The sequence below is a fragment of the Cavia porcellus genome, unplaced genomic scaffold (genome assembly GCF_034190915.1).
Source record: "Cavia porcellus strain 051 isolate PalLab524CR breed Dunkin Hartley unplaced genomic scaffold, mCavPor4.1 scaffold_2, whole genome shotgun sequence".
NCBI classification, from domain to species: domain Eukaryota; kingdom Metazoa; phylum Chordata; class Mammalia; order Rodentia; family Caviidae; genus Cavia; species Cavia porcellus.
This window is the reverse complement of record NW_026947485.1, coordinates 76,982,091-77,005,747: the sequence shown is the minus strand read 5'-3', so window position 1 is coordinate 77,005,747 and position 23,657 is coordinate 76,982,091. Positions and strand designations below refer to the sequence as shown.

The 23,657-nt window shown below is 46.6% G+C and overlaps 1 protein-coding gene and 1 long non-coding RNA gene across 9 annotated transcripts in view; one reads left to right on the top strand and one right to left on the bottom strand.

Moving 5' to 3' along the window:
- The window catches only part of Sufu (SUFU negative regulator of hedgehog signaling), a 128,828-nt gene that overhangs the window by 82,695 nt on the left and 22,476 nt on the right, over nt 1-23,657 (bottom strand). For all 8 annotated transcript variants that reach the window (XR_010046200.1, XR_010046202.1, XR_010046201.1 and 5 more), the window contains exon 3: nt 15,957-16,093. Coding sequence is in view for 5 of the 8 variants with exons in the window: in XM_063244605.1 (XP_063100675.1) it covers nt 15,957-16,093 (137 nt within the window). In the remaining 3 variants the exon portion in view is untranslated. The remainder of the gene's footprint in view (nt 1-15,956; nt 16,094-23,657) is intronic.
- Nucleotides 1,486-5,522, top strand: LOC106028803 (uncharacterized). Its single transcript, XR_010046205.1, has 3 exons — nt 1,486-1,767; nt 2,579-2,656; nt 5,164-5,522. It is a non-coding gene; the product is annotated as an uncharacterized LOC106028803 (long non-coding RNA).

Genomic DNA, 23,657 nt, shown 5'->3' with positions numbered 1-23,657 from the left:
GATTCTGGTCAGAGCTCAGGATACCAGAAGGCTGATGATAGAAAGCCTCATGGTAAAGACCAGGCTTGGGAGGTTTCTGCTGGGAAAAAGGATTGCATTGGTTGTTGGACTCCACATGATGTGTGTTATGGCTTGGCAGAAAGTTTGTCTGCATTTTGCTCCTGCCCAGAGACTTTGCCTGAGACTGAGAAAAAGGGCAATGGACTGATTAATCTTTGTTTTTTTTTTTATCAGTACCGGGGATCGAACTCACGACTGCCTGCTTGCAAGGCAGGTGCTTATGCCACTGAGCTAAATTCCCAGCCCCTGGACTGATAACCTTGAAAAAGAAATTAAAAAGCAATCAAATGTTGAGGCTGTGGCATGGCTATTGTTGGCAGCTTTTAGCCAGCTATATGTTTCAAATCAAGAGCAAAGAGCCCCACAGGATAATTTACAATGCTGTGAGTTTGGCCAGAGGAAAATTCCAGGAAGGCTGTGGATTGTAAAGACAGAGTTGAGATTTTGGTTCCTGAGGAGAAACAGAGAGATAAGAAAGATGGCTGGGGGGGCATCCCAGGAAGCGGGTCCCCACCCTGTGCAGCCTCACAGCAAAGATGAAATAATTTGCTCAGAGAAAAAAGCTACAAAGTACCATGCTCCAGAATGGCGAAAGAGGCCAAGTGAGGTTCCAGAATGGCGACAGAGGCCACATGAGTTTCCAGAATGGCGGCAACACAGAGAAGATTTTCATCACAATCAGGTAAACAGAGCCCTGCGATCCAGGCAACTGACCCCTACAGCCAAGGAGAGAGAAAAGCCTGGCTACTGCTTCAGCTAGCAGCAAACCTTGGCGGCATCCACAGGTGCTGATTTTAGGTGCAAGAAAAATGCACGAATTCTGAGGGTAACACGGCTTCCACCTCAATTGCAAAGGGCCTGGGAGGCCAAGCAGTGTGCCCCTGAGAGGGCAATTTGTGAAGATGTAAGGGTGAAGCCGAAGGTGCAGTGGAGACCCCAGAAGTTTGGAAAAGCCAGGAATGTGGATGATCCAAGGAAAACTGCAAAAAGTGAGCAGAGAGGATTTAGGAGAGAAGCTGTGGGAGCTGAAATCCCTGGAAGTGCCCTGGGGTGGAATCACCCAAGCCTTTTGGAGCTTTTAACCAGATTGTTTCAGATGCTGAGCATAAAACTCTAGGACTTAAACACAATGTTTGCCATGCTGGATGTTGGACTTGCTTTGTTTCCAATGCTTTCTATTCCCGTTTGTAACTTTTGGACTGGTAATGTTTATCTTGTGCCTTTGCATTTCAGAAATGTTTAACCTTGTTTCATTTGTACAGGGGTTAGAGTTAAAGAGTTTGCCATAGATCTTGGAGGAGACTTTGGACTTGGACTTTTCAGCAATGCTGAAGATGTTAGCATGATTCAGCAATGATGAAGATGTTGACTTTGGCAACTCTTGGAGGTGGACTAAATGTCTTTTGTATAAAGGATGTACATGAGTCCTGGAGGCCAGGGGTGTAATGTCATGGTTTATGTCTGTGTCCCCCAGGCCTCATGAGTTTGCATTGTGTATTTGTGATTGGTTCATTGTCTAGTGCTTGGATTAATGCTGTCAGTGCTCCACCTACATAGGAGTGGAGCCATGATGTGATGTAATGGCAAGAAGAAGGTGTGTCTTGCTCTCTTTGCTGGTTCTTCCTTGCTGTTTGCAGCCACCTTGAAGCCCAGGCATGCCTGCCTGTCTTGGAGTCAACTGAGTATGGACTGAAACCTCCAAAAACTGTAAGAAAGAAACCTTTCCTTTCCCAACTTTGGGCTTCAGGTATTTTGTCTCAGCAGCGAGTAAAATGTAACTAAGACACTAGCTAAAGAAGGTATAGTGTACAGTATCTAGATAATTTTTAAAAAGTATAAAGTGGGGGCTGGAGGTTTAGCTCAGTGGCATAAGCGCCTGCCTTGCAAGCAGGCAGTCGTGAGTTCGATCCCCGGTACCGATAAAAAGGCAAAAGACCAAAAAAAAAAAAAAAAAAAAAAAAAAAAGTACAAAGTTAGGGCCAGGGATTTAGCTCTGCAGCAAAAGTGCCTTCTTGGCAAGTCCTTGAGTTCGATGCCCGGTACCAAAAAAAAAAAAAAAAAAAAAAAAGAAGAAGGAGAAAGAGAGAGAGAAGGAGGAGGAGGAATAGGAGGAGGAGGAGGAAGAAGAAGAGAAAGAGGAGGAGGAGGAAGAGGAAGGGAAGGAGGAAGAGGAGGGCAAGGAGGAGGTGGAAGGGAAGGAAGAGGTAAAAAAGGAAGAGGAGATGGAGGAGGAGGGGGAAGAAGAGGAGGAAAAAAAGTGTAAGGTTAAAAAGAGCATACTGCAAGCAGATGGCCTCAGGAAGTAGCTAATGATAGGCATGCACGCACATCGAAAAGCATTATGAAAACCACAGCCACTTTATTAAGTGATAATTATATCTAGATACATGCATTAGAAGGAAAATCTGAAGTCAAGGTTTCCAAAACCAAAGTTTTCTTGTTGGGAGAATTGCGAACTATAAAGGTGTTTGGTCATGTATTTGTTTTCTATACTGACCAGCATTTCTTTCACACACAGGGAAAGCAAAGCATATGTATATCCATGGTAGCAGTCCATCAACACCGTGGCTCAATCAGCCAGAACCCCACAGCCCAGGTACACAATGCCTTATCTCCCCTCCCCTCAGGTTGGCTCACAGGAGGCGCCTACTCAGCCTGTGGCTGCAGAGTGCCACTAGCAGCAGCTGGCAAAGCACCTGAGTCTCCACATGGACATATAAGGCTGGGAGCCAAGCTTCTCATGAAGACACCAGTGAAAGTGCCGTGGAATCCATACTTAAGGCCCACCAGCAGCAGAGCTGATGGCACATGGCCTGCTCAGCAGAATTCTAATTTGAAGCTCAAAAATCAAGCCCTGCTGAGTTTGGGCTTTCTACTGAAACCTGGAGAGGAGGGTAGGAGAGCAGTCACTGGCAATCTGAGAAGAATGAATTGATTATAAAAGTAAAAGGGAACATGGCCATCAGAAAAACAGACAGCAAAGCAGGAAGGACACACAGTGTAATCACTGACATGATTACTGAAAAATCTTTCAGATGATTCACACTGGGTCTCGGGAAAGAGCTCAGTGGCACAGCACCTGCCTGGCAAGCATGTGTTCCTGAGTTCGATTCCCAGGACAATGACAAAAAACAAAATATCCCAAATAACTTTGGATTTGGATCTAAATTTGCCAAGCAGGTAAGATGATAGCCACCGTATCCTCAGGTCCAGAATAGCTCTTTCCTTGTGCTACTTTGGTACTGGCCAAGGGTCCTGGGAGCAACAGATGCTGTTCGGTCTACCTGATGGCCATTCTCCTTTGCCCTAGTCCATTTGTACTGCTTTACCAAAATGTCTATGGTTGGGCAACCTATAAAGAGGTTTATTTGGCTCATGATTCTGGTAGCTCAAGGGCCCAAACAGCATGGTGCCAGCACCCTGGTGAAAGGCCTTTGGCTCTGTCACAAGCGGCAGAAAGGAAACTAGTGACATATGACTGAAATCCCAGCACTGTGGGAAGCTGAGACAGAAGATCACAATTCCGAACCCAATCCGAGCAACTTAACAAGACTCTCTCTCAAAATAAAAAAAATAAAAATTGAAGGGCTGGGGATGTAGTTTAGCATGAATGCCCTGTACTCAACCCCCCAGTGCTAGTGTGTACGTGAGGGGCTGTTCATGAGCACAGAGACTAACACATGGGAGTGACCTTGCCCACAGCGAGAACTGACCTGGTTCCTCCAGAGCTAGGAGCTCCTGCCCACAGCACAACGAGGAGGTCCATAGCTTCCATGCCCTGCACACACGTAAAGCTGGGGGGAAAACCACACCCAAACCACGGTGCCCTCCTTGGAACAGGGTCTCAATTGTGCTGACACATTTTCTCAGCAATATCTTTTGGGGACGGGGTCCCACTCTCAGCCACTATGTTTCTATTTCCTGTACCTCATTCTAGCCAATTAGGAACAACAGAACATGTGGCAAATCTAGGAAATTTTGAAGGATATTTTTTCAGCACTACATATTGAGCCCAGGGCCACATTTTATTCATTTAATTATTTTTTTTAAGAATAACAAAAAAATTTTACTAAAACATAAAATTTACAGACATTTCCAGACAAGCCATAAAAGATGATCACAAGCTTTTTTGGAAGAGAAGTCTCTACACTTGACTACAAAACTGCAACATTATCAGTGAGGACTGTGATGTTTGTTAACACTCCATGTTGGTTCAAACAATCAGCTTGTCTATCTACAGTTATAGTGTCTAAATAAAGTTAGACTTGGCTGGAGGGCATACCTTAATGAATTGGTTAGCTGCTTTTTAACCAATGCAATTAGAAAAAAGGGAGGGGGAGTCCATAAAATTTTGAGACTATCCTTCCCCTTTAAATAAAATAAAATAAAATAGCACACATGCCCCTGCAGCCAACCTTGACAACTACCTATATGCACAGTGCTTTATATACCTGTAATCCCTGAATTTCGGAGGCTGAAGCAGGAGGATTATTACAAGTTTGAGACCAGCCTGGGCTAGCAAGTGAGCTCAAGGCCAGCTTGAACAGCATAGTGAGACCCTGTCTCAAAAACAAGACAAGCCCAAGTGCTGACTAAGACGGTACAGAAGTTGGGCCTTTGATTTAGAGGACTTCCCTCCTACTCCATGTGACTGGAAGTCAGGAGGGGAGGACTTTAAACATGAAGCCTAGTGCTCCATTTGGGCCAGGCACCAACGAGGGGTCAAGTGACCCAGGCAGAGCTAATCTGAGCTCTTCACCAGGCCTGACAGAGGAGTACTGGGAGGAAGAGCCCTTCTGCCTGCTGGGCTGTACACACCAAGAGGGCCAGTGTGCAGGACAAGAATAATGCAGCATTGCAGTTTGCAGACACATTTCCAACATAGGACCAAGACACACCAAAATCCAAAATGACCATTACCTAAGCCAACAAAGTCTGTTACTGTTTAAGGCAGTTTAAACTGGGTTTCTGCCCTCTTCTCAAAATGAAAAGACTCTCAGCTAAAATAAGCCCTGACTGCCTGCCCCAGTGTGGAGAATCCTTCGCCGCCACCTTTGCACTCTTTCCTGGATTGCTCTCATTTCTACTTTCCTTTCTCTCCAGCTCAGCCCGTTTGCTCTGAGGAAACCTATTCAAGGAGACCTGTCCTCCAGCAGGCTGGGGCTAAATTCCACAACTCCTCTGAGTCATCATCCTTCAAGCCGACTTCAGAGGCTGCCTGAGAGCACCACCCCCAGCCCACACCCACCAGGGACTCATCACTCCTCTCCTTTGCTTGCCGCTGCTCTGATGCTATTTCCAAGCCTGGATGGCAAAGTTCTGGGTGCTATTTTGATCTGGAAGAGCAAGTCTCAGCATTCCACTGGCTTGATTACACTGCTCAGCATGTCTTCACATGCAGAAGGATGGGCAGTGTGTCCCTTACAGGTAGTGGGTTGAGGGTGAACGGCACAGGTGAGACATGCCCATCAGAAAGAATTACAATGACGTTTACATAGGCAGGTATGTCTGTGTACACAGCAAACAAAACATACATGCCCTGCGTAGGTGTAAGCATGTAGAGTGGGTAATGCCTAGAAGCCACAGGTTCTTTTTTGAATCAGTTCAGCATGCTCTGCTCTGATACAACTAATCACAATCTTTACAATAAGGAGCGATTATTCACACTACAAAAAGATTCTTTGTTGGGCGCAGGCACTCAACATACCATACCCCACCCGGGACTAAGGACCACGCCAGCTTCCGCAATGCGCTACGTCACTCTTTAAATTAGCCAACCCGTGCGCACCTCGTGCTCACTCCGTATTTGCCCCGTGCTGACTCTGTGGCAACCCCTGATTGGCCACAGCTGGATATAGTAGCCAGAGCCTGCGTCCCATTCCCGCCCGGCTTCCTCGTGGCAGGCTGTGATTGGTCATGGCTAAATATATAAACCAGAGCCCGCGTAAATAAAGCAGCAGTTAACTGTCGCCCACAAGAGCATCTCCTGTCTCATTGGGGGGCTGCGCCGGTCAACTGGTGGCCCGTACGGGGAGCGCTGAGACCCTCTCTCCGACAGTACGGGGAACGAACCTCTCTCTCCAACGGAACAGAGATGTTAATAGGTAAAACCGTCAAGTGCCCATAGCGGGGGCTACGCGGCGGGCGGGGGCTGACAGGTTAAACTGCTCAACGTTGGTAGCGGGGGCTACGCAACAGGCAGCGGGTGCTGCCCGGCCAGATGGCGGGGGCTATCGGGCAACCTTGGGCGGACACGTCGCAAGGGTCGAGGAACTCGTAAAGAGAGTTCCTGGTGCCGTAAAGAGGCAGGTTTTGGGGGCGCTGTAAAGGGGCACGGGGACTAAGCTGTCCCTGTTTAAAAAAAAAAAAAAAAAAGGAAAAAGGAAACAAAAAAAATAAAAAAATAAAAAAAATAAAAAGAAACTCTTGAAATTCCGGTTAACATGGGCAACACCGCTACTCAGCCGCTGTCAGTCGCTTTGGGCGACTTACTGAGAGAAAAGGGATTACAAATGAAACGAGAACAAATTCAAAACTTCCTCGATCAGGTCGATAAGGTAGCACTTTGGTTTGGTCCCACAGGGTCCGTTACCATTCCCAGCTGGGATAAATTAGGGAGAGATCTTGACTTTGCAGCAGAAAATGGCCTCCTGGAGCCAGGAGTCAGACCCCTTTGGGCAGTAGTGAGGAGCTGCCTCACAGACTCCTCTTGTCGTGACCATATAAGGGCTGGCGCCATGGCGCTTGGTTACCATCAGGCAGAATCCTCCCGCGAGCAATCTCGCAAGCCCAGTGCCGCAGGCGAGGCGACTGCACCCAACCCAGAAACAGAGGACTCGTCAGATAATGAGGGGGAGGAAGAAGAAGTATACAAAATGGCGGATGCAGACACCACCAAAAGAGGGGAAGTCACACACACGCAGTCGAGAGGGCCCTACTCTGAGGCCATAAATGAGCTGCAACGCAGGATTTCTCAGAGTAAATGGGTCAATGAAAGTGAGTACGGGATCCCAGGGCCGCCCCGTATAAGACCTACGGCTCTACCTCCCAACCCGCCAGATTATCATGCTTACCCGAGACCCTGCCATCAGCTATGTAGCTGCCCGCAATGGGTCCAGACGTCCCCTGGGACATTCCAGGAAGACCTTTGGCATCAAGTCAAAAGAGAGGACCCAGGAGGCCTGGGCCGTTTTCTCCAGGCTTTTCTGGTTGCTATAGATGCTCAGGGAAACAGAGCCCACCTGCCTATAGATATAAAGGCGATAAAGCATCTTAAGGAGGCCAGCACCATGTACGGTATTAACGGGGTGTATACCCTGTCCCTAGTAGAAGCCCTGGCAGGAAACGCCATGACACCTGCTGATTGGGCCAGTTTGTGCAAGGCGGTGCTCAGCCCAGGCCAATATCTTGATTGGAAAACCTGGAATGTTGAACTTGTCACAGAACAGGCCCAAGCTAATGCCCGGAACAATCAGGCTGCCTGGAACGCGGATATGTTATTAGGACAAGGGCAGTATCTCAATAACCAGCTGATATTTCCACAAGAGGTGTATGCACAGATAAATAGAATAGCCATACAAGCATGGAAACGGGTCTCGGCTAGGGGAGAAGTCTCAGGCCACTTGACAAAGATTTTGCAGGGCCCGAGCGAGCCTTTTTCAGATTTTGTGGCCCGCATGATGGAGGCGGCAGGGAGAATTTTTGGGGACGCTGAGACAGCCATGCTGCTCATTAAACAGCTCATTTTTGAGCAATGTACTAAAGAATGTCGCTCTGCCATTAGTCCATACAAAAATAGGCCTCTTGAGGTATGGATGAAACTCTGTCGGGAGATCGGGGGGCCATTAACCAACTCAGGTTTGGCGGCCATGTTAATGAAGCTAACTAAAGAAGGTCAGGGAGGCAGAGCGGCGCCACAAAATGGCGCCCGCCTGAAAGAAGAATGCTTCAAATGCGGCAGACAGGGACACATAAAAAGAGACTGCCCATCTTGGGGACCCGGAAGAGAACAACCCCCACTCCTGAAGACCGAAAGTGCCCCAGATGTAAAAATGGAAATCACTCCGCCGCGGAGTGCCGCTCCACCTTTGATGTAAATGGGCTGCCCCTCACGGGTAAGGGCCGTAACCCAGAGAGGCCAAAAAACGGGATTGGGGGGCCCCCCTGGGGGGTGGGCCCCCGATTCTACCCAGCCAGAGAATACATGGTAGACCAGACACTGCCAATGACGCCAACATGGGCAGGTCAGAACCGAGGAGAGCTTCTCCGGGTTCAGGGGGACTTGACCTCTGTGCCACCACTGGACTCGTATTAACCCCGAAAATGGGGAAACAGGCCATAGAGACAGATATGTCCGGCCCCTTACCAGAAGGCACAGTAGGGTTGATAATTGGTCGATCATCCCTCTCCATGAAAGGAATACAGGTCTTACCGGGTGTTGTAGATTCTGATTACACAGGAAAAATAAAGGTGATGATGCAGGCTCCTAAAGGCCCAGTAGCTGTAGGGGCAGGAGACCGCATCGCTCAGATGCTAGTATTATCCAGCCGTCATGGGGACTATCCATCATTGTCTGGTATTAGAGAAGACAGAGGATTTGGATCATCAGACCCAGCCTTTGCTGCCCTCGTTCTTAGATTGGATGAGCGCCCCATGCTAACATTGTCACTCAATGGGCGAAAAATATCCGGACTGCTAGACACAGGAGCAGACCGCTCTATTATAGCTGAAAAGGACTGGCCACTAACCTGGCCTACCCAGACGGCACAACAAACACTGCAAGGCTTGGGATCAGTTCATGCACCTAAAATTAGTAGTCAGATAATTAAATGGGAAGACAGTGAGGGACACTCAGGAGAATTCATACCCTATGTTCTCCAGCTTCCAGTTACCCAATGGGGGAGAGAAGTGCTCTCTGCCCTAGACTTGACCTTATGCAATGAATATTCTCACACAGCCAGGAGAATTCTTAAAAATCAAGGGTATGAACCAGGGAAGGGTCCTCCAGTTTACTGCCTGTGAACCCCTGGATGGATACTCCCAGGAGATATTATGGGGATTCTCCCTGGCCACCATAAACACCACAAATATGACTTTTCCAAATTGCTCCACCACAACCTGTTATATGTTACAATGTTGGGATAACAGTACACTTTCAGCTGTCGTTATGCAGGTACTCCAGTTCCTACCGATTCCAGTTATGACGGACCCAGACAAGTTTCCTGTGATCCAGCTCGGGCCAACTCTCCAATTGGCTTTCATAAAGGAATGGGCGGAAATAGGGGCTCTGGCTACCATGACTACATTTGCCGCATTCGGCAGTCTACTTCTGCTCTGTCGGATTCGCAGACAAAGGAATAGGGACAAAGTATCAAACAAGCATTGCTGATCATGGAATCTGGTCAAAGCCCGGCAGCATGGCTCGCCATGCTGTGACGCAGGTGTGGAGCAAAGCATCGCAGGGGGTGTCGTCCTTGGCCAGGAGACACCCCGGTCTCCAAGTCGATGAGCATGCAGGTTGGGCTCATAAAACAATACTCCCGCCCCCTCCAAAAGAGCACCAATGGGTAGTGAGGTACCGTCATGACTGCACAGCATGACGCCTCACGAGGGGCACCGACCTCTGGAGACCCTGCGTCAGTTATAAAGAAAGGGGGAGATGTTGGGCGCAGGCGCTCAACATACCATACCCCACCCGGGACTAAGGACCACGCCAGCTTCCGCAATGCGCTACGTCACTCTTTAAATTAGCCAACCCGTGCGCACCTCGTGCTCACTCCGTATTCGCCCCATGCCGACTCTGTGGCAACCCCTGATTGGCCACAGCTGGATATAGTAGCCAGAGCCTGCGTCCCATTCCCACCCGGCTTCCTCGTGGCAGCCTGTGATTGGTCACGGCCAAATATATAAACCAGAGCCCGCGTAAATAAAGCAGCAGTTAACTGTCGCCCACAAGAGCATCTCCTGTCTCATTGGGGGGCTGCACCGGTCAATTCTTCACCTTGTTAAAGGATTTTCTACAAGGTCTTGCGAACTGCACAGACTCTATAGCATTTAGAATAAGACTTTGGAGGCAACTACTAAAGTAACTGCAGAAAATCAAGGACGCACATCTGAACCGAATTTGCTTTTGGGCTATAATGTGACATACACAACAACTGTACTTGTATCACTACTGATTTTCTGCATCAGAACAAAATAAAGGCACCAAATACCATGCCAATTAAGGCAGTGACAAACAAGGGATTTCCCAATGGGGTTCTGCTGTTAAATACAGTGCTTATGGTTACTGCCAAACACAGAAGACAAAAAACCTTAACTCATATAAGGTATTTAAAGATTACACACTTGGGGCTGGGGATTTAGCTCAGCGGCATAAGTGCCTGCCTTGAAAGCAGGCAGTCGTGAGTTCGATCCCCGGTACCCATAAAAACGAAAAAGCCAAAAAAAAAAAAAAAAAAAGATTACACACTTATACAGTATGATGTGTTGGGTGTGTTCTAAATGAGCCATTTAATCCATCAGTAACTTCATGAGCAGTTACCATGACGAGTCTTGCTTTCCAGATGGAGTGAATGGATTTAGAGCCTCCGTGGTCAGCAGGCAAGAACTGGCAGAGCTATGCTAAGAAGCAAGCAGTCGGGGCTGGGGATTTAGCTCAGCAGCATAAGTGCCTGCCCTGCAAGCAGGCAGTTGTGAGTTCGATCCCTGGTACCAATAAAAATGAAAAAGACAAAAAAAAAGAAGCAAGCAGTCTAGGCCTAGGGGCTTCCCTGCTCAAGCACTTTTCCAGGCTGTCCCTTGGTCTGGCAGGCATGTGCAAGTGCTGAGATCACAGGAACATGCCATTTTTGCTGAATCATTTGACAATTAAATTGTGACACAGTGTCACTTTATCTCTAACTACTTCAGCCTTTACCTCCTAAGAAGGAGGATGTTACCTGATAGAGCCTTACTGCTATGCTCACACCCAGGACTTCACGGTAGCACATTAGGATTCTGAAAAACAGCTTACATTTTTATTTTTCCAATGCTCTACAAGTGACCTTTCTTCTCAATTCAGGGTCCAACCTAGGATCACACAGCACATTTAAACTGTCAAAGTTCTTTTAATATAGGACAATGGTGGTGAACCTATGGCATGGATGTTACTGTTTTTCTTTTTAGACAAAAGATATTGTAGAGATAGATAATGTAAAGTTCTTTTTTCTAAAGTAAAACCTGGGCATTCAGGGTTAATTGCTATGTTGCTACTTTGCCATAACTAAGTTAGGTTTTGAGTTGCACCTGGGCAATTGGTCTCTCTACCATTGGTGATTGAGGACAATTCTCCCTTCTCATCTTTTTTTTTTTTTTTGGAGCGTTGGAGGACAGGGTCTCACTATGCAGTTCAGGCTGGCCTTGAGCACACTGTGTAGCCCAGGCTGGCCTTGAACTTGCAATGATCCTCCTGTCTCAGCCTCCTGAGTGCTGGGATTATAGGCCATGAGTTACCACACCCCACTATTTAGGTCTTTCATAGCACTGCTATTTTAAAACAATTATGTTTATTGGTAGAATACAAACATATATAATGAGGGACTGGGGACATAGCTTAGTGGCAAATGTGAGATCATGAGTTCAAATCCTGATAACCAAAAACCCATCATCAGATATACATAAGGGTCACATTCATCATATCCCTATGATGATCCCTTTGAACCTGTATATGATATATCTTGATTCATCTTTTTTTCCCATTTCTCTCTCCATCTTAATCCCCTCTTGCCCACCCCCCCTTTTTTAACAATTCTTTGTTTCCATTTTATTCTTTTCCCTTCCTTCCTCCTTCCCCGCTATGTGTTGTTACTTTTAAAGAATTCAAGTAGCTGTCTTGTAAAATATCCTACAACCTAGATTTGTCTGACTGCTCAAAATAGGTTCAGATTCAATATTTTTGGAAAAGTGCAAATAAATGTTTCTTTTCATATATCGCACTGCAACACATGAGATATACCAAATTAACTTGTTCATTATTAGTGTTGCTGTTACAGGCAACTGAGCTAGTTAGAAATACAGGCATCAGACAGGAGGCTCTCTAAAATGCCTGCTTTGTACCCGACTTGCTACCCCACTTGTTCCCAATTTAATCAATTTTACCTGAACTATTAATCTTATTGGCTAAACACAGTGAGTTCTCAGTTTTCCCCAACTTTAGACCTGCCTTACCTCATGATTTTACTCTATAAAAATCCCAAGAAAATACAGAATCTTTCGCAACCCACTCGAGACCCTTTCTGTCTCTCTCTCAAACAGAAGTCTTCTTTTTCTCAATAAATATATTCTGCTCTTAACCTCCGTTGTTCCTAAAATTCATTCTTTGATTTTAAAGAACATGAACTCGTACCGGACATAGTAGGCTGGAAGTTTCATTCCCCTGTATCATTGCTACAGTGATCATCTGCTTAGGATAAGGTCTATTCCAACCTTTCCAGAGAATGCTGGGGGTACAGCTTGGTGGCAGCATGTAGAAGGCCCCAGGCCCAACCCTCGGCACCACAAAAACAGCAAAGTCACATGTCACTGTAAACCCCACTGTCAGGAGACTGAGTGGGGGGGACTGTGAGCTCGAGGTCAACCCGGGGTACACGGCAGGTCTGAGGCCAGCCTGAACTACACAGCAAGACTCTGTCTCAAAAACCAAAAACAAAAAAATCTTTCCATTGTAAAGAGACTTTTTCTTGAGCTGAGGATTTAGGTTCAGCGGCACAAGTGCCTGCCTGGCATGTACAAGATTGTGAGTTCGATCTCCAGTACTGGAAAAAAAAAATACTTTTTCTCTTTTAAAAAATGAATAAGCTATAGAGTGGTTCTTTTGAGTCCTTGTAAATATGTTGCTCCCCCAAAAACCTTCTTTACCTACCAGTTTTAGCACCCATTGACATTATTTTCCTGAGCCGACATCACCATTAGGAGCTATAACATGATCCCCGGGCAAAATAAACTCTTGCAAATCCGTTGGTTGGTTGGTGGTTGTTATTGTTGTTTTATATTTTCTGTTTTATTCTGAAAACTCCCAAGAAGGGACCTAAGGGGACACTGCTCCCAAAATACATGCACCACAGCATGAAGTTCCATAGCACGAAGTCCATGGCGCAGAGGCCGCCCCTCCCCATCAGGGGTCCAAAACAGGAGCAGGGGTTCAGGCTGGGAGCCATGTCCCAGCTACCAGGGGGCTGTGCCCATCACCCGCCCCCCCCAACCTGTGGACACCAGTGCCCACCAGTGCCAATGCAATGTGGACTACGGTCACCAGTGGCTGCACCCTGGTGACTGCACCTGGGAGGCCAGGGCAGGCTGTGGAAACCCCAGCAGCCCGGACAACCGCAGTGAGGCTTGCAGTTCCGTCCTGGGAGCCCATCCAGCACCTGGACTGCCCTATGTCCAGCTGCTGCCCCTCCCCACTGGACCCGTGCAGCTGCCGAGTTTGGGACTCCAACCCAGGCTGCTGCAGCCTCACACATCAGAGAATGGAAGCTGGGCGGAGTGGCCGGCTCCGCTCCAGGAGCCAGCTACCCTACCTCCCCAGCCTGGCTCAAGCTCACCTGTGGTGCCCTCAGGCCAGTGTGACAAGGAGCCTTGAGGGACTACTACCAAGCCTGAACAGACCCAGAGGCGGTGAGCATAACTGGCACTGGTGGGAGGGCAGGGGTAGCTCCCAGGGGCTGACCCCGACCCAGTGGGCAGGACAGGGCAAGGCAGGGCAGGGGTGCTTCGAGGGTTCGAGGCCAGGTGGGGTCCAGGATGGGTTGGGTCCTATCACCTTTCCCACACAGCGACTTCCCTCCATTTTAATTATAGAACTGTCTCAGCTACTTTCAGAAGTTCTTGTATATATGCTTGATTCTCACCTGACACCTACTTTATCTTCCTCTTACTTCTGCCTACGTGAGCAGGCACCCAGAAGCATGCACTGGCTTAAGCAGCGGGCAGGGCACTCACCTGTGCACACACACAGGAGGTTCCCTAGTTGTGGAGCTGCCTTCCCCATAGCAAACTAATTTCATTTCATGAAAAGCCTACTCTCCTAAAAACAGGCTCATGCCAAGAGGCAGCTCCAGTGTCACCAGCAGGGAGCAGTGGGACACCAAGGCCTTAGGCGGTAGACCTGGCCTGCACACTGCAGTGGGCCAGCACCGAGGGACACACGAGCCAGCTGTCCTGGGCAGCCTGCTTCCCTGCCTGTGAATATCACTTCTTCCTAGCTGATAACCCTGTAGAACCAGATAGACCACCTATGCCAGCATCTCCTTTAGAAGCTGGTTAAGATACTGATGGCCACAGCCAGCCTCTAGACTCTGACTCCATCAGAGCTCTGCAAGGAGCTCTGGGATTCTGCTTACAGAAGACCTAGTGCAACCTCCAAGGGACAACTGTATCTAAGATACACGCTAGGACATGGCAGTTATAGACGTCTCCTGTGTGACTGCCCCCTGCTAAGCAGTGATTCCAAGAGGCTTCAGATGAAAGTGTTCAACATAGACTATCATATTTCAAAAATATAACCTATTTAAGGCTTTAGAAAAAGCCACTGTACCTACAGAAGCTACCAGACCCATGGTTTTCCAAATTCAGATTCTACCTGAAGCATCTAGCTTTTGAGTTCAAGGTCTCCATGGGGTCCAAAGTATGTGTTTACAATAAGGGCCGCAGAGGCTTCAGGTGTAAGAGGCCCAAGGACCACACCCTGAGGACTGCTGGCTTAAGATACTGCTCTGCACAAAGCTATGCCAGTCACGGAGCAAAAAAGCCAGGAGAAAGAATGTCAGGCTTCATTTAAAAGCTGCGTGGAAGGAGATTCTAAACAATTCAGTCATGAGCCACACAGAAACACTGTGAAGATTTAAGGCTTCAAGGAAATGTACTAAACTCACTCAGCCTCTAGCTCCACTGGAGGAGACACAGACAGACTGAGCCCAGACAGTGCCATCAAGGTTCCCTGCACAAAGTCTCCATTTCAGGGTTCCCATCAGCAGTCTTTGGTGACAGCCTAGAGCAAGGACAATCATCTGGAGGGCATGTGAAGCATCTGAATCAAACACCACTTTCTTATGAGATGCGTCTCACTATGTAGCCCACGATGGCCCTGCTCACAGCAATCATCAGCAATCGTCCTGCCTCAGTTTCCCCAGTGCTGGGATTGCAGGCATGTACATTACCACACCTGGCCAAACAACACTTCTGACTGTGGAAGCCCTACCTTATTCTAACCTCCCTTCACCCTATGGGGCAGCAAGTTCCTAGCAATTCATTCCCTTCTCTATCCGCCCTTTACTGTTACCCAAGCCAGAGCCAAGATTAGCCTGGGGGGGCTGAGATACAGCTCAGTGGCGCAGCACCTGCCTGGCAAACACGAAGTCCTGAGTTTGATTCTCAGTACTCACACATACATATACAAAAAAAAAAAAAAAGAAACAGACAGACAGACAGATAGACAAGTCAGGCATGATGGTGCACAACTGTAATCTCAGCACCCAGAAGGCTGAGGCAAGATGATCACCTTGAGTTTGAGGTCAGCCAGGGCTACACGGTGAGTTTAAGGCCAGCCTGAACTACAAAGTAAGACTGTGTCTCCAAATAAAAAAAAGAAAAGAAAAAAGAAAAAGAAAAGCCATGAAAGAAGAAACAGGGACAGCCAGGCCATATGGGAGCAGGAGGGCACAGTGACGTATCCCTCTCTGCTATGGCCCAGGTATCTTTCCACCCACGGAGCACCAGGCGACACAAGCCATGCTCATGGTACCACAGGGTACAGGGCTCCTGGAAAAAGACACCACAGACATCTACACCTGCAGTTCCCAAAGCCAACCAGGCTCCTGCCACAGGCCTGGCATGCCAGCCAGCCCCTGGGCTCTTACCTGACTGGAACACGTATCGGGCCAGGCCCTGCATTAGCTCTGCTGGCCATGTAGGCGGGGCGGACTCCCCAGTTTCTCTTTTCAGACGAAAAGTCAACTCAAAGCCAAAACCACTAGGCCCATCAGTTCCTGTAAACCTGAAAGGAACAAAAAGGAAAAAATTCAACTACCTTCAGAAAAACATTGTCTGATAGTCTCATGAAAGCTCTTGCTCTGTGTGACAGCCTCAAATACAAGCCTTCTACTCTGGGATTTCCCAATGTGTGAGCCCTAGGGAGAGAAGGGTCTGGAAAGCCTGGAGCAAAGCAGAGCACCTGCGCAAGCTGTGCAGTTCACAGTCAGTGGGGTCTACCAAACTCCCTGTAGGCCCTGTGAATTAGGAATTCCAGATTGCATGGTTCTAGAGCATTCCTCTCTGCATGATTGAGGCCTATGATTCCTTTCTGTATGAAATCTTCCTTGTCCACTTCCCTTACTTCTTCAAGGGTGCTACTCAGCACCCACTCAGGTTGGTAGTACAACGTGCTACATGCAGACCAGGAGGCTGTATGTTCCCCCAACAGGGCACAGTCATCACTGGGATGTGAGAAAAGTCCCAAGGCAGGTTCCAAATACTGGGTGGACCCATATTCTTCCTGAAAGCCGGCATCCCAATGCCCACCTCACTCAGTACTCCCCATGAGCACACTCCAGTCAGGACCCTGGAGCAGCCCTCTTCCCTTCCTGTCTCTGGGGACCCACCATGGTGAGGATGATGGCTTATGTGACTGCAGCTCCTCACAAGGACAACGAGGCAAGCTGGGAGTACCTTCTTCCCTCCCTTCTAGGATTCCCAATTCTCAGGAAAGACCCTGCAACAGACTACTGCCAGAGGGCAAGGATGTGGGCCAGAGGCAAGCCCAGTTGGTGTGTGCCACACCTTTGCTGGCCAGGAAGGCACCAAGGAGTTCCTGAGACTTGCCAGTGTGAGAAGGGTTAAAAATTAAAAAATGTTCAAGATATAATTTTCAGCAAACACGAGCCATGATGTTATACACATGTAAATCAATACAAACCATAAACCAAGACAGCTAACACCTCCTTGCTAGCCAAGGCCCCTAAACAGGCCATCAGAAGAAGATGCTCTCAAGGGCTGATGACACAGTGGAGGCCCAACCCTGGACCTCCTCATGGCATTTTCCTTTATCCATCACCCCCAGAAGATCAGCTGGGAGACTAGAGAGGAAGAGATCCCCAAGTTTCAGAAGCTGACACAGTCCTTGTGTGCCTGGGTGAAGCCAGCCTTCTTTCACTGTGCAGAGGAAGATCACCTCTGACCTTTTTCAAACTGAAAAGGAACCCTTAGGAATGATGTGGTCAAACCCAACTATGTATTTTTTTAAAATACCAGGAATCAAACTTAGGACTTTGTACTTGCCAGGCAGTGCCACTGAGCTATAACCCTGGCCCTCTTTCTCTCTCTCTCTTGCCTTTTTTGGGGGCAGGGTCTTACTATGCAGTTCAGGCTTGCCTCAAACTCTCAGTGATTCTCCTGCCTCAGCCTCCTGCGTCCTAGCAGTATAGACATGTGCCACTATGCCCAGCTCACAACTATATTTCTAGGAAGTATCCATAGTATTTTCCGTAGGTATCTAGCAACATGGGAGTCTGAATCCATTTGGAGGATATGTGTGTGAAATTCTGGAGATATGGCTAGAAGAAGATGCTGAAGTGATACCACTTAAGTTATTTCATTTCCTTGCCAAATTGCCATTGCAGCATAGCAAGGTTGAGGGTATGTTTACACCAACTGAGGCTTCAAAAGCTGCATTTGTTGAGGCTACAGTTTGGAAGGGATGTGAAAAGCTGGGGTAATAAAAGATGGACTCCAAAATTTTACAAAAGGAGATGGGTCACTAGGGCAAAGGAAAGATTTCATGCAGCCACCATTAGAGGCAGCTATGTAAAACATATTAGACCATTATTTCAGGGCTTTCATCTTGGGCCAAGGAAAATACATGGTTTCTAACCACAAAAACTTGAGAAACAGACTAAAAAGAATATGTTCACTGTGGGCTGAACAAGGGTTCTCCCTTAGATGCAGAGAGAGGTGGCTGAATCACATTTCCATAGCAGCGCCTCTCTAATGAGGGCTGTGTGTACACAAGCACGGGCGTGCACACACATGCATACGCCATCTGTCTCCACAAAGAGTACTTTGGGGGCAGCTCCATGGTGGGCAGGCCAGCCCTCAGTTGGCTGTCCAGGAGGGAGAGGCCTGGGCAGATGGCCTCTACCTGCATTTGATTACCACCCACTGGGCTGCTGGACATAACCTCTGAAATGTGAGTTTGGAATGGGCCAGCCTCAGGGTAAAGGCACAACCTGTGCCTCTTTCAAAGCAGGATGCCCAGACAATAGCCAAGGTCGTTCTGTCTTCCAAGTGGCCAGGCCTGGCCTGGAATACTCCCGCTAGGGCTTCCCCTGCCAGAGCAGCTCCACCTCACCACACGATGAGGGCCCTCCAAGGCAGCAACGTTCTCATTGAAGTCGTCACATGCGGCAGAAGGGGGATCTGGGTCAGACAGAATCATTTTTTAGCACAAAAGGCTGCTACAACACTCCCTGGTGGCAAACAAGGCCTGTGGAATTTCTTTCAAGAGGAATTTTTAAAGCAGTAAGTTACAGATTCTCACTCATCTAGTGGGAGGGAACAGGTCTGTCTTGCTGCAGCAAGGAGCAGACGGCCTTCCGATACTATTTCCGCTCCAGAACCCTTGATCCTGCCTACTGAGGTATCCTAGAGAGGCCAGCTTTGGTCCAGCAGCTTGGAGAGCCAACACGATGGCTGTGCTAGGCTTGTGGCAATCAGACCTGCTCACACAGAGTATTAGCCTTGAATCCTAGACACACAGATGCTGTCATGGTTTATGTTTGTGTCCCCCAGGCCTCATGAGTTTGCATTGTTCATTTGGGATGGTTCATTGTATAGTGCTTGGATTGATGGTGTCAGTGCTCCACCCACATAGGGGTGGAGCCAGGATGTGATGTAATGGCAGGAAGAAGGTGTGTCTTTCTCTTTCCTGGTTCGAGTTTGCTTTTGGCGGCCGCCATGAACTGCAGCCCAGCCATGCCTGCCTGTCTTGGAGCCAACTGAGTGTGGACTGAAACCTCCAAAAACTGTAAGAAAGAAACCTTTCCTTTCCCAACTTTGGGCTTCAGGTATTTTGTCTCAGTGACGAGCATAATGTAACTAAGACAGATGCCCAACCATGGGAACCTGCCAGGTGGTCCCTCCTGAATCAGCATACCAAGGAGGAATCAGTCAGTCTCCAAGAGGTGAAAATAACTGCTAATTTCAAGCAGGAAGTGAACAAAAGCCCAAGAGGGACTTTCCAGAGGGAATGCAGAGTGAGTGGCACCGAAAAGCCTACCACAAAGCTAGCGCTTCATGCTCAGCCTCGTTTATCAGCAGAAAGTGCACCTCAGACCTTTGATGAGTTACCAACTCACACCCTCTAGCACGGCTACGACAAGGCTAGCAGTAACAAGTGCTGGCAGGGAAAAGAAATCAGGACAGTCATTGAACTCCTTGGCAGGTACTAAGAGAACTGAAAACATGTTGACATAAAAAGTTACACACGTGCTCATAATAACACTATTCATAATAGCTAAAAGGCAACCCAAATGCCTATCAACTACAGAACAGACAAAATATACATTTACAATAAAATATTATTTGGCAATAAACAGTACAGTGGTAACTGCTACAACACAGATGAAGCCTGAAAACACTGTGAGGTCTTTTATATGAAATCTCTGCAGCAGACAAATCCACAGAGAGAGAAAGAGATCAGGAGCTGTCAGAGGCTGGGGGAAGGAGGCAGGTGAGTAATTTGCTAGTGGGTCCAGAACTTGTTTTTGAGGTAAGGGAAATGTTCTAGAATTAGAGAGAGGTGATGGTTGCACAATCTTGTAAACATGATAGAAACCACTGAATTGTGTACTTTTTTTTTTTTTTTTTTTTTTTTTTTTTGGTCTTTTTCCTTTTTTATCAGTACCAGGGATCGAACTCACGACTGCCTGCTTTCAAGGCAGGCACTTATGCTGCGCTGAGCTAAACCCCCAGCCCCTGAATTGTGTACTTTAATAGAGTGAATTTCATGATATATGAATTTAAAAAGAGAAAACTGGCATTACTTAAATGCTAGAGGAGGCTGAGTCTCAGAAGGCCCTGTTATCTCAGGTGACAGCTCCAAGTGTGCTGCCACCCCAAAGATTTCCAATGAGACATGATGTGGAGACAGGGACAGTGAGACTGATGACCCTGACCCTGTCTTGGCCAGGGCTCATGTATCTAGTTCTGGTTGGCCTTGAACTCAAAGCAATCCTCTTGCCTCAGCCTCTCAAGTACTGGGATTATAAGTGTGCATCGCCATACCTGGCCATGCCTTAATCTTTAACAAAAAAGACTTGCTATTTTGGTTTCTGGTGCTGGAGGCCCTGGCTTCAAGCATGTCGGGCATTGTTCCATCACTGAGCTGCCTAGCCAGTTTAAATTTTTAGAAGTTTAAAAAATTAAAAAGGTGTTCATGTAGAAAACAGATGAATCAGTTTTTTAAAGTTGAAAATTTTATCAAGTAATTGCCCAGCATGGTGTACAGGAGGCTGAGGCAGGAGGGTTGCTGTGAGTTTGAGCATAGGCCAAACTACACAGTGAGCTCAAGGCCAGTCTGAACTACATAATGATACCTTGCCTCAAAAACAAAAAGGTTTATAAAGTAAAAATACTACAGGATTAATTACTGGTAAAAGAAAAATATTCTTTGTGAATTTAGCGTTGCTTGCGTGCCCAGTTTAAGAGCCCCACGAGGTGTGTGGTCCACCTAAGCCCTCCCCATTCACTTTCCATTCACACTCCAACCTACCCAGAACGGCTTCCAGTCCCAAACTCCGCTCAGACTAAGCTTCCTGGACAGTTGTGTCTCATTTACTTTTTATACCATATTCTTTGGTCCTTTCCAACCACTGACTAAGAACTGCTATGATATTCAGTCCAGCAAGCTGCCCCATCAAGTGGTCTGCCTAGGTCCACACTGCACATTTGGCCTTGGTGTGCAGCAGGCCACACCATCCAGGCTTATGGTACACATTCTACAAAATGCACAGCAAGGAAATGGCCTGAGAGCACATCTCTCAAAGCTGATCCTCATTAAACTACGTATGACTGTATGTGTCTCAAGCCCTGGACAAAATGCTCAGGCTCATTCACAATTAGAAAAAAATGCAAATTAAATAAGTCATTCTCACCTATCAGATGGGCCAAAATGTTAGAAAGTCTGATGTTACTTCCTGCCAGTGAGCAGGGAGGGAAAACAGGCATTGTCATTTGTTACTGGTTTGGTACCCTTCACAGAGGGGAATTTGGTAACACCCAGCAAACTCCACATGTGCTTGTCACTTCCAAATCCTAGAAACTATCAAGTTACCCATTCATAGGACAGTGGGGACTTTCTTCCAATCACATTTTATTGGTACATTTTAGGTATATATAATGATCACATTTCATCACAGAGAATTTGTACCTGTATATGATATAACTTGGTTTTTCTCCCATTCCCCTTAACCTTCCTTCAAACCCTCCTCCCTTCCCCATTTACAAAAGTTTTGTTTCCATTTTTTCCTTCTTTTTTTGTCTTTTTCCTTTTTATCAGTACCAGGGATCGAACTCATGACTGCCTGCTTGCAAGACAGGCGCTTATGCCACTGAGTTAAATCCCCAGCCCCTCCTTCTTGTTTCTTTTTTCCTTCTCCCTTATTTTTCCCTCTCTCGTTTCTCCTGTTCCTCTCCCCATATGAACATTTTCTTCCTGTTTCACAATATCTATTATACCTTTTGGTCCTTATATGCTTTTGGTTTGTCACACTAGAGAAACAATTCAGGATTTACATGTGTGTCCAATTTATTTCACTTAAAAGAATATGGTCTCAAGGTGAATCCACCCATTTATTATCTAGAATTGTCTCAAGCTCATGCTTCTTTATGGCAACTAGTACTCCTCTGTATTAAAAAGGGAAAAACCCACACACATCTTTATCCACTCACCAGCTGATGGGCATTTGGGCTGTTTCCAAGACTTGGTTATTACAAACTATGCTGCTATACATAGATGTGTACATCTCCATGGTAGGATGCTTTTGATCTTTTGGGAAGATATCAGAAAAGGGAACATCTGGGTCCAATGGAACGTCTAGCTTTAGTTTTCTTGAGGACTCTCCACAGTGATTTCCACAGAGGTTGCACCAGTCTACATTTCCACCAACAGTGCAGAAGCGTTCTTTTTTCCCCATCACCCTGCCAGCATTTGTGATTGGCTGATTTCTTTTGGGGTGAGCCGGAATCTCATTACTGTTTTAATTTGCATTTCTCAAATGACCAGTGATGTTGGACATCTTTTCATATATTTATTTGCCATCTCTCTACCTGAGTGATGTCTATTAATCTCAGATGCCCATTTCTGGATCAGACCTTTAAATGGGGGGGGTATCTTTTTTATTTGTTTTTAAATTTTCTAGTTAGTAATCCTTTGTCTGAGGAACAGCTGGCAAACATTATGCCCCATACTGTGGGTTGTCTCTTCACTCTGTTGGTGGTTTCTCTTGCTGCACAAAAGCTTTTCAACAAGATGAGATCCCAATTGTTGATTCGTTGTGATGATTCCTGTGTAATCCGGGTTTTGTTCATAAAGTCTTTGCCTACACCAGTATCGTCAAGAGTTTTACTTACTCTATCTTCTAGCAGAGCTAAGGTTTCTACTTTGATATCTAGACCACTGATCAACTTTGATTTTAGTTTAGTGCATGGTGAAAGACAAGGGTCTAATTTTAATCTTTAGCCAGTTTTTCCAGCACCACTTATTAAAGAGGCTGTGTTTCTTCCAGTGAAAGTATTTGGCATCTTTGTCAAAGATAAGGTGGCTTAGTGTGTCTGCATCTTCTAAACTGTTCCAATGATCCTCGGGTCTGTTTTCTGTCAGTACCATGCTGTTTTTATCACAGTAGCTTTATAGTATAATTTCAAGTCTGGGATTATGATGCCCCTTGCCTTGCCTTTGTTGCCCAGAAATTGCCTTTGTTATTCTAGGTCTCTTCTGGTTCCAAATAAATTTTAGGATTATTTTCTCTAATTCTTTGAGATATGCTGTTGTAATTCTGATTAGAATTACATTAAATCTGTATAATAGTTTTTGAAGTATAGCCATTTTCAGTATGTTGTTTCTTCTTACCCAAGAATAAGGGATAGCTTTCCATTTTCTAATATCCTCTTCAACTCCATTCATAGGACAATGCAGATTTTTAAAATTTTTTTTAAAAAATTCTATTTAAGGAAGCTAATTCTATTTAGCTCAGCGGCATAAGCACCTGCCTTGCAAGTGCACTGTCGTGAGTTCAATCTCTAGTACAAAAAAAAAAAAAAAATTCTATTTAGGCAGGGCATGGTGACACACAACTACATCTGCAGTACTTAGGCAGGATGACTACTAAGTGTCTGAGGCCCATCTGGCTACATAATGAATTCAAGGCCAGCCTTAACTACACAGCAAGATCCTGCCTCAAAAACAAAACAAAATTTATATTTAGGAGAGTGCTTTTAAAAGTAAGAATAAAGGTCTCTATAATAAGCTGACACTTTTAAGTAAAAAGGCAGTAGAATGTTATAGT